This window comes from Micropterus dolomieu, linkage group LG01 (genome assembly GCF_021292245.1).
Source record: "Micropterus dolomieu isolate WLL.071019.BEF.003 ecotype Adirondacks linkage group LG01, ASM2129224v1, whole genome shotgun sequence".
Taxonomy (NCBI): domain Eukaryota; kingdom Metazoa; phylum Chordata; class Actinopteri; order Centrarchiformes; family Centrarchidae; genus Micropterus; species Micropterus dolomieu.
This window is the reverse complement of record NC_060150.1, coordinates 47,925,949-47,936,824: the sequence shown is the minus strand read 5'-3', so window position 1 is coordinate 47,936,824 and position 10,876 is coordinate 47,925,949. Positions and strand designations below refer to the sequence as shown.

The window sequence follows — 10,876 nt, the reverse complement described above, 5'->3', positions numbered from 1 at the left end:
CTCTTTCAAACCATCCATCTTCTCTGTCTAAAATGTGCACCTGGTGGTCCTCAAACGAGTGTCCTCTGTCCTTCAGATGTAAGTAGACTGCAGAGTCTTGACCTGAGGAGTTGGCCCTTCTGTGTTGAGCCATGCGTTTGTGTCGTGGTTGTTTAGTCTCCCCAATATACAGGTCTGTGCATTCCTCACTGCATTGGACCGCATACACTACATTGCTTTTCTTGTGTTTGGGTGTGCGGTCTTTGGGGTGGACCAGCATCTGTCTTAGTGTGTTCTTGGGTTTAAAAAACACAGGGATGTTGTGTTTGTTGAAAATCCTCCTGAGTTTCTCTGATACTCCAGACACGTATGGAATCACAATGTTGTTGCGTTTGACCTTCTTTTCCTCCCCTGTAGTTTTGTTCTTCTTGGATCTTGTCAGGTTTTTTTTACAAAGGTCCATTTAGGGTATCCACAGGCTGTAAGTGCCACCTGGCTGTAAGTGCCTCTTCAGGTGGCCTCGGGTAGTCCTAACGACTTTAACTGTCGTTACAGCAACCAGGAACACTAACGAACCAGCGGTATCGATGACCCGGGATAACGACCCCACTGAGGTTAAATAGCTGAGTTTCCCTGCCAGTCAGTCAGAACTGAAGAGGTCCTTTGGATGAGGGACAAAACGTCTTCCAGTATCTTCAACCATGTCCAGTTGCCCTTGACGTTAATCTTTGCTGGATAACTATGACCTGGATGACTGAGAATCTTCATAGACATCTTGTTATATTAAGGTTTTAAATGTGGAGCTCAACATCGCTCTGCCACAGTCAATAGACCAAACCACTGAAGAAGAAAATAGACTTACTCAGTGTGCATCAATATAATATCAGCCTTATGTCTGCAGTTTAGTGTCACCAAAACTTTCACATCATATTAATCTCAGCACAGAAGGAAAAAATGGTGTCTGACCTCAGAGTCTCCAGTCTGCAGTGTGGACTCTCCAGAAAATCACAGAGAAGCTTCACTCCTGAATCATACAGCTTGTTGTAGCCCAGCTGCAGCTCTCTCAGATGGGAGGGGTTGGACTTCAGAGCTGAGGCCAGAGAAGCACAGCTGATCTCTGACAAACTGCAGTCCCACAATCTAAATCAAGAATAAATGATGGAGATAAAACATATGTAGCTCAACATTACCATGTCCTATCAATGAGCTTTTGTCTAAAATGAGTCAAGTGACTTTTTCATTGTGTTATTGTGGATTATCATAATTTAACAGCAAGTCAGTGAACTGACCTCAGAGTCTCCAGTCTACAGTGTGGACTCTCCAGAAACCCACACAGCAGCTTCACTCCTGAATCCTGCAGCTTGTCGTTTCTATTCAGCTGCAGCTTTCTCAGATGGGAGGGGTTGGACTTCAGAGCTGAAGCCAGAGAAGCACAGCTGATCTCTGACAAACTGCAGAGACTCAAACTGAATAAATAATAAATAATTTAGACAGAAATCCATTTCTAATCCAATCAGATGTGTTCAGGTTTTAAATGTGGAGCTCAACATTACTATGTCCTAATCAATGAGCTGTTCCCTAAAATGAGTAGAGGGACTTTGTCATTGTGTTATTATGGATCATCATAATGTCAGCCTTCTACAGACATCATCCAATGTCAGCACAACATTCATACACCTATTCATGTCAACACAGATTAAAGGTGGGGTAAGCGATTCTAAACTTATGTTAATTAAACTTATCAGATCTACAATAGTAACAGAGAGTCAGTGAACTGACCTCAGAGTCTCCAGTCTGCAATGTGGACTCTCCAGAAACCCACACAGCAGCTTCACTCCTGAATCCTGCAGCTTGTTTCCTCTCAGCTGCAGCTCTCTCAGATGGGAGGGGTTGGACTTCAGAGCTGAGGCCAGAGAAGCACAGCTGATCTCTGACAAACTGCAGTCACTTAATCTGAATAAAGAATAAGAGATGTATCTTTAGAAGACAATGTTACTGCTTGAAATCGTATTTAATAATCTGTTCAGAGCTGAAGAAGGTTTAGAATGTAGAAGTTTAGAAAAAGGAAACTCCAAACACCTGAACCCAACAGGATGCAGGTTCAAACTGTAAAATACAAAAAGGTAAAAAAAAGCTCTCAGTAATATTAATGACAACGTGCTGCTACTTCAACAAAGTCGTAGCGACTTCACCTCTTAAACTCTGCAGCTCCAACAGTGGCTCCATCTATACAAACTCATACTGTGCAGCCAAACACAAATAACCCACAGAAACTGATATAAGATTCCACTCAAGATCCCATAGTTTCCAAAGATGCCAAATATATCTAGATGAACTTTGGGGAAAGTGAAATAAAAACATCTACAATATTTCTTTTAGGAATAGTGGAGTCATCAAATCAAAGCTTCTTCACTTTAAACTATTCAGTCAGTTTAAGCATCATATAGCTTCGTAACAATGTTGGAAAAGGCAAATACTGACTATATTTGTTATTGTCTAATATTTGAACAATATATTAGTTATTTATCCAATCTTTTTATATATTTGTAATTATAATTTATTTTATAAAAACAAAGTTTACATTTAAGACAAAAATCTAAGTTAAATTTATTAATAATGCCCATCTGAAAACAAAAAAATATGCTGTACAGTGGGAGATGCCAAAGAACAATAAACTATATAATAAAAAATAAAAAGCCAAGTTGCGAAACACAGATACAACCAAAAACATGGATGACTGGGTAATAACAGAGTAGAGGGAGTTGCAGTAGTCGATCAGTCAGGATATGAAGGCTTGAATGACTATGTCCAGGTCTGGGTGGGAAAGGAACGGTTTTAATTTGGGTATGGATTGGAGCTGAAAGAAGCTGAACTTGACAGCTGCATTTGTTTATCAACTTTAAGGGCAGAGTCGTGGATAAACCCAAGGTTGGTAGCGTGGGGTTTGGGTTAAGGGGATAGTTGGAATAAGTTATAGGTGAGTAGTTTAATGGAGTCCAGGGGGCAAAGAGCACCTCTGATTTATTATCGCTGAGCTGCAAGGGTCTAAGGGTTATCCAGCATCTACTATCCTCAAGGCACTCCGTGAGGCGGTTTATGTGTGATGGGCAGTTGAGTTTCAGACATAGGTAGAGCTGCGTATCATTGGTGTAGCAGTGGTAGAAGATTTTATATTTCTGTATGACTAACAAGGGGATGCAACTAGATGGAAAACAGGATGGGACTGAGGATGGACCCTTGTGGGACACCGTAGAAGAGATTAGCATGTGAGGGGAGGAGAAATGGTCTATGCTAACTAAGAACATTTTTGCAAAATAGGAGGAGAACAAATCCAGTTGCATACTCTCAATGCTCAACCCGTGCTTGAGATGGTTGATGAGTATGGTATGTTCCACAGTCATAGGAGGAACTGAAATCAAGGAGAAGAAGAATGGCGTTGCTTCTTGAATTGACAGTCAAAAGCAGGTCGTTGCAGACATTAAGGAAAGCTGATTCTGTGCTGTAAACTGTCTTGAAACCTGGCTGAAAAGTGTCATAGCATTATGTTTTTGTAAGTGTTTCCACCTGCGCTCTGCTTTCCTGCAGTTCCTTGTTAAAGTTCTTGTGAAGTCATTTAGCCAAGTTTGAGGTTCAGAGTGAATTATTCAGTGTAGATTTTTCTTGTTATATTAAGGTTTTAAGCTGAACATTGCTCTGCCACAGTTAATGGACTAAACCACTGAAAAGGAAAATAAACTTTAGCATTAAGATACTCAATGTGGATCAGTATAATATCAGCCTTATGTCTGCACTTTAGTGTCACCACAACTTTCACATCATATTAATCTCAACACAGAAGTAAAAAATGGTGTCTGACCTCAGAGTCTCCAGTCTGCAGTGTGGACTCTCCAGAAAACCACAGAGAAGCTTCACTCCTGAATCTTGCAGGTCGTTGTTACTCAGCTGCAGCTCTCTTAGATGGGAGGGGTTGGACTTTAGAGCTGAGGCCAGAGAAGCACAGCTGATCTCTGACAAACTGCAGCCGAACAATCTTAATAACAAATAAATTATGGAGATATATGTTTATAATCGAATCAGATGTGTTCAGGTTTGAAATGTGTAGTTCAACATTACTATGTCTTAATCAATGAGCTTTTTCCTAAAAGTGACTTTGTCGTTGTGTTATTGTGGATCATTCAAATGTCAGCACAACATTCATACACCTATTCATGTCAGCATAGATCAAAACACATGCTGCTGATCTCAGGCCAGTCTGGAATTAGAGGAGAAAAACTATATCATCAATCATCCATCTTCAACCGCTTATCTGGGGTCTGGTCTGCCCAAGCCACATTAACCAGCACTCACTGTGGTATCCCGAGGTGTTCCTAAGGTCAGGGGAGATATAATCGCTACACCTAGTCCTGGGTCTACCCTGAGGCCTCTCCCTTGCTGGACATGCCTGGAACACCTCCCGTTTTATGCCCATTGGGTATCCTTACCAGATGCCCAAACCACCTCAACTGGTTCCTTTGGACACAAAGGAGCAGCAGCTCTACTCCAAGTTCCTGACAGATAACTTGCCTTCTTACCCTATCTCTGAGGGAGATGCCAGCCTCCCTCCTGAGAAAACCCATTTTGGCCACATGTAGCTGCAATCTATTTCTTTCAGTCATAAGCCTTATCTGGATCTTCAAAACACATGTAGAATGGATAGGCACATGTAGAATGGATCCTTGCGAGAGAGAAGAGCTGGTCCATTGTTCCACAACCAGGAATGCATTGTTCCTTTTCTTGGCCAAACCCTCCTCACCAGCACCTTGGAGTAGACTTTACCAGGGAGGCTGATCAGTGTGATTTTATTGCACGTACTTATAGTAACGAGTGTAGCTGTCATCAACTAATGTTACAGAAGTTTGGAGGCGTAGGGAGGTGACCCTCTCATCCACTGGGGTAAACTCCAACATAGCGACGCTCAGCCAAGGTCTTGTTTATCAATTTAAAACAAAAGAGGATCTTCTGTATAGGTGTGATGACTTACCAAAAAGTATGACATTAATTCTACAACTAACAATGGATATTTTCTACATGTTCCTTTAAGAAAGTCCAAGTCCTTTGTGACTGCAGACTAAATTTAGTACAAGAAACTTTCAAATATGAGATCTACAAAAGTAAAGAGTCAATGAACTGACCCCAGAGTCTCAAGTCTACAATGTGGACACTCCAGTCCAGCAGACAGCAGAGCCACTCCCGAATCCTGCAGCTTGTTGTCACTTAGCTGCAGCTCTCTCAGATGGGATGGTTTGGACTTCAGAGCCGAAGCCAGAGAAGCACAGCTGATCTCTGATAAGCTGCAGCCCCTAAATCTGAATAGAGAATAAATGATGTAGACAAAACCACATTACATTACATTTACTCATTTGGCAGACGCTTTTATCCAAAGCGACTTACATTTGAGGAACAACATACAAGCATCAACCGAGCATCAACTACAGATCTACAACTGACAAAACATACTAGTAAGAGCAGCAATAAATACTAGTAAGAGCTCACAGTACATATCACATCAATGGGGTAGATACCTAGGGAAGGAAGTAAGAGTTAGCAAGGTGCAATCAAAACAAAAAGTGCAATCTATACAAGATCATTGTAGGGGATAGAAGAAGAAGAGCACAGGAAGTGCATGTTAGAGGTTAGGAGTTAGAGGTGTTATAAGAGGAAGTGTTCTTGGAAGAGATGTGTTTTCAAGAGCTTCTTGAAGTTAGAGAGGGACGCCCCTGCTCTGATGGCGTGTGGTAGCTCGTTCCACCATCGTGGTGTCACAGATGAGAATAGCCGGGACTGGGATTGCTTTGTGTGAAGGGATGGCAGGGATGGCAGCCAGGTGGCGTTCGTTGGAGGAGCGTAGCGGGTGAGAAGGAACGTAAGTTTGTATTATGGAGTTTAGGTAGATGGGTGCAGACTTTGTATGCAAGCATTAGTGACTTTAATTTAATTCTGGAGGCAGCGGGGAGCCAGTGGAGGTCACTGAGTAATGGAGTGACATGAGTTCTTTTGGGCTGATCAAAAACCAGACGCGCTGCTGCGTTCTGAACCATTTGTAAGGGTTTCACCGCACAAGCTGGAAGACCTGCTAGGAGGGCATTGCAATAGTCGATGCGAGAGATAACCATGGCCTGTACCAGAAGCTGGGTGGCGTACTGAGTGAGGTAGGGCCTGATTTTCCTTATGTTGTATAGAGCAAAGCGGCATGAACGAGAGACAGCAGCAACATGGTCTGAAAAGGACAGCTGGTCATCAATCATGACACCCAAGTTTCTCACCACCTTGGCTGGAGTGATGGTTTGTAGTTTGATGTTATGGTGGATAGATTGCTTGGCTGGAATGACCAAGAGTTCAGTCTTAGAGAGGTTTAGTTGAAGGTGGCAAGCCTTCATCCATGCAGATATGTCCGATAGACAGTCCGTGATCCGCGCCGAGACAGTGGGATCACCTGGCGGGAAGGATAGGTAGAGTTGCGTGTCGTCTGTGTAGCAGTGGTAAGTGAAGCTGTGCGAGCGAATGATCGGCCCCAGTGAGCAGGTGTAAATTGAGAAGAGAAGGGGCCCAAGCACTGAACCTTGGGCCACCCCTGTGGAGAGGCAATGGGAGGAGGATAATAGTCCTTGCCACAAAACATTGTAGGAACGCAGGATCCTGTGGTTGACTGTGTCAAAGGCAGCTGAATTCTGAGACCTGTTTGAATACTGCCCGTTCAATAGTTTTGGATAAAAAAGGTAGAAGAGACACTGGTCAATAGTTCTCAACTTGAGTTGGGTCAAGTGAGGGCTTTTTTTAGCAAGGGTGTAACCCGAGCCCTTTTGAAAGTGGTCGGGAAGGTTCCTGAAGCCAGAGAAGTATTTAACACATGAGAGATTGTCGGGACCACAGTAGGAGATATGGTTTGGAGGAGATTCGTAGGAATCGGGTCCAGTGGCCATGTAGTTGGACGGCTACGGGTCAAGAGTTCTGATACTTACGAGGAGAGTGAACAACCACTGACCTGGGAGGGCAGAGGAAAAGATGTAGTAGGACTGCTACAATGGTTGAGTTTGAGTGTTTCAGAGAATTGGCTAGTTATGGCCTCCACTTTGCCTGTGAAGAAGGCAGCAAAGGTATCAGCAGACAAGTTTGTGGGTAGTGGAGGTGGAGGAGGATTTAGTAGTGCTTTAAAAGTGGAAAATTATTTCCTTGAGTCAGTGGCACTGCTTATTCTGTCATTATAGAACGCAGTTTTGGCAGCACTGGTGCTTGTTGAGAAGGAGGATAGGAGCAATTGAAAGCCCTTAAGGTCGGCGGGGTCTTTGGTTTTTCGCCATTTTCTTTCAGCCGCTCTGAGATAAGTACCGAGCCCACGGATGGTATCAGTTAGCCACGGGTGGGACTGGTTTGGGTGAGCAGGCTTGGTGGAAAGAGGACACAGGCTATCCAGGCATGAGTTTAGAGTAGATCACGAGATTGTGTGGCATCATTGACCTCAAGTGAGGAAAATATGTTGAGGGAGGGTAGAGCGGAAGCTACCACTGAGGCAAAGTGAGCGGGAGACAGGTTATGGAGGTTGCGGCGGTGTGAAACCAATGGTGTTGGAAGAATGGGCTTTTCCTGTAGGCATACTGTGAACTGAATGAAATAGTGGTCAGACACATGTAGAGGTGTGACTGTTACGCACTCTGTGGCACAGTTTCGGACAAGAACTAGGTCAAGCACCTTGCCAGCTTTGTGGGTCGGGAGGCTGAGAACCCGTGTTAGATCAAAGGGCTGAATCAGATACAGGAAGTCTGCTGAGTTTGAATTGTCTAAGTGAATGTTCATGTCACCGAGGACTAGTAGGGGACAGTCATGCTCTACGATTGAAGACAGCAGTGTATCTAGCTCCTCCACAAAGTTACCCATTTGTCCTAGTGGACGGTAAATGACAATCACAGAGACCTTTACCGGAGCAGACACATTATATATTCATATTCAACAAGGTTCATCTGCAACAACATCCCTTACAGTTTTATGAAAATAAAAGCCCCCACTTCCTGCCAATACATTATAACATAAGAGCACTCATACAGGTAGTTATTTGCGAGTGGTGGACAGTAACAAAGTACATATATTTGAGTACTGTACTTAAGTCCAATTTTCGAGTATCTGTACTTTACTTGAGTATTCACTTTTGGAATCTTATGACTTTTACTCCACTACATTTAAAAGTAATATACAGTATTGTACTTTGACTCCGCTATAGTTCCCCTAACTCGTTACTTTGAAGCAAAGTTTTGAAGTCTGTGGATGAATTTTAAGATGCTTGCTACATTTTTGAACAGTTCAATTTGAACTGGGCGGTGCTAATGCTGGCTACAGCAGATAAAAATGACGATCCCTCACTAGAGCACTTATATATATATCAGAAGGCCATGTTTGAGATTTTTGAAATCAAGGAAGATTCATATAATTTCAAATGTTTAAACATCTTTAATTTTGTTCTTAGATATTTCAAATTTGATATGTCGTTCATAATCATTTGTATGACTTCAAGTAGGTGAAATACATGTTTATTGAAGAGTGCTGCACCTTTTGACATGTTCTAATGAGCGCAGGACTGGAGGACCTATGAGTTTGCTCTACATGGATCTTAAAGATGGATGGATAAAAAAGTTTGATGATTCTTAAATAGAGTTTGCTTTGTTAGGGTTGTTAACAGAAAGGATAACCTGACATCTTTTATAGTAATTACAACAGTCATTTTTCTTCTCCAGCTTGTTTTTTAAAATCCTCAGATATTGAATTCTGCTTTTTTGTGACATGTTGGCTGATTATTACTCTTAGCTCTGGTTAAATGCACCACCACACGCTTCTGATATCATTGAAGATCATCACAGTTCCTATTTTAACCGTTACTGAACTTTGCAAACTGTGATCTAACCCGTCTCTCTCTCAGTTTACATACCATCTTTTTTATGTGCTATCATCAGATCTTCAACAACCTCATTCGTATCCCTCATACACTCTACATCCTCATCATTTTTCATTACTTGCAAAATTTCATCATTTGTTCACAGGCAAATCCCAAACGTTTATTAACAAAACATTTGAAACCTCTGTCAAACGGTGAACACACCTCAGAGTCTCCAGTCTGCAGTGTGGACTCTCCAGTCCAGCAGACAGTAGCTTCACTCCTGAATCCTGCAGCTTGTTTTTACTCAGGTCCAGCTTTCTCAGATGGGATGGGTTAGACTTTAGAGCTGAGGCCACAATTTCACAGTGAGTCTCTGAGAGTCCACATGCAGAAAGTCTGTCATAAAAGAGGAAACTTTATATTTACTTTACGCATTTGATTACAAAACTGCTTTAATTTTGCAGATGAAGGTAGAGAAAATTTTGTTACATCTAGGCTTCCATAATGGTTTCAACCTGTCAGTTTGATCTGGTCCCATGTCTGTGACCACAACGGCTGCTTACATACTATATTATTTAAGTTACATAGACTACTATATTTAAATAATGAACATGAGACTTGTGTTATTTAAAGTAGAACCCTTTATTTAAGCTTCTTTTTAAATCTATATTCTTTAAGAAGGGGGATTGGTGTCCTCTAACATCCTCCATGCTCACTATGAAATGGCTCTGGAACCATTACAGAAAAAAGGAATTGCATGAAATCAATTCTCTACGACTTCCGTTTTCTGTGATAATCTGTTTTTTTACCTGTTAAATACTGCTATATGTTGTGATCAAAGCTGCTGTGATAAAAACTCAACATCAATCTATAACATCTTTCTTTTGTTTCACCAGGTTTGCATTTTACCGCCATCATCCGAGGAAAGTTACATAGACGAACGGACTATTTAAATAACTAATTGATTCATAATGTTAATCACATCTGGACTTACAGAGCCTTTCTGCAGTTCCTCACAGCTGGAATCAGTCTCAGTCGTCCCTCCTCTGATGTGTTGTACTTCTTCAGGTCCAACTCATCCAGAACCTCCTCTGACATCTGCAGCATGTAGGCCAGAGCTGAGCAGTGGATCTCAGAGAGTTCCTTCTCTGATCTGTTCTCTGACTTCAGGAACTCTTGGATCTCCTGATGTACTGAGTGGTCGTTCATCTCCATCAGACAGTGGAAGATGTTGATGCTTCTGTCAGGAGAGATCTCTTCACTGTTCATCTTCTTCAGGTTGTTAATGGCTCTCTGGATGATTTCTGGACTGTTGTCTGTCCGACCCAGCAGGCCTCCTAAGAGTCTCTGGTTGGACTCCAGAGAGAGGCCATGAAGGAAGCGAACAAACAGGTCCAGGTGGCCATTTTTACTTTCAAGGGATTTCTGCATGGCTCTCCTCAGAAAGAAATCCCCGAGGAAGTCCTCCAGTGCCTTTGTGTTCCTGCTGGTGTAACAGTGGAACATGTAGACTGCAGCCAGAAACTCCTGAACGCTCAGATGAACAAAGCAGTAGACTGTTTTCTGGAAGATCACACTCTCTCTTTTGAAGATCTCTGTACAAACTCCTGAGTACATTGAGGCCTCTGTGACATCAAGACCACACTGCTCCAGGTCTTCTTGGTAGAACATGATGTTTCCTTTCTCCAGATGTTCAAACGCCAGCCTCCCCAGCTTCAGAAGAACCTCCCTGTCAGCCTCCGTCAGCTCCTGTGGACTCGTCTCATGTCCCTCATCGTACTTCTGCTTCTTCCTCTTTATCTGAACCAGCAGGAAGTGTGAGTACAGGTCAGTCAGGGTCTTGGGCAGCTCTCCTCTCTGCTCTGTAGTCAACATGTGCTCCAGAACTGTAGCAGTGATCCAGCAGAAGACTGGGATTAGACACATGATGTGGAGGCTCCTGGAGGTCTTGATGTGTGAGATGATTCTGCTGGACAGCTCTTCATCACTGACTCT

At 42.6% G+C, this 10,876-nt stretch overlaps 1 protein-coding gene across 1 annotated transcript in view; it reads right to left on the bottom strand.

Annotated features, from left to right (window-relative positions):
• Positions 1 to 10,876, bottom strand: part of LOC123984882 (ribonuclease inhibitor-like) — a 14,746-nt gene that overhangs the window by 3,442 nt on the left and 428 nt on the right. The window contains exons 2-8 of the mRNA XM_046072142.1: positions 9,876 to 10,874; positions 9,104 to 9,277; positions 5,151 to 5,324; positions 3,836 to 4,009; positions 1,759 to 1,932; positions 1,269 to 1,445; positions 946 to 1,119 (exon numbers count right to left, since the gene is read on the bottom strand). Of these exons, the coding sequence (XP_045928098.1) occupies positions 946 to 1,119; positions 1,269 to 1,445; positions 1,759 to 1,932; positions 3,836 to 4,009; positions 5,151 to 5,324; positions 9,104 to 9,277; positions 9,876 to 10,874 (2,046 nt within the window). The remainder of the gene's footprint in view (positions 1 to 945; positions 1,120 to 1,268; positions 1,446 to 1,758; positions 1,933 to 3,835; positions 4,010 to 5,150; positions 5,325 to 9,103; positions 9,278 to 9,875; positions 10,875 to 10,876) is intronic.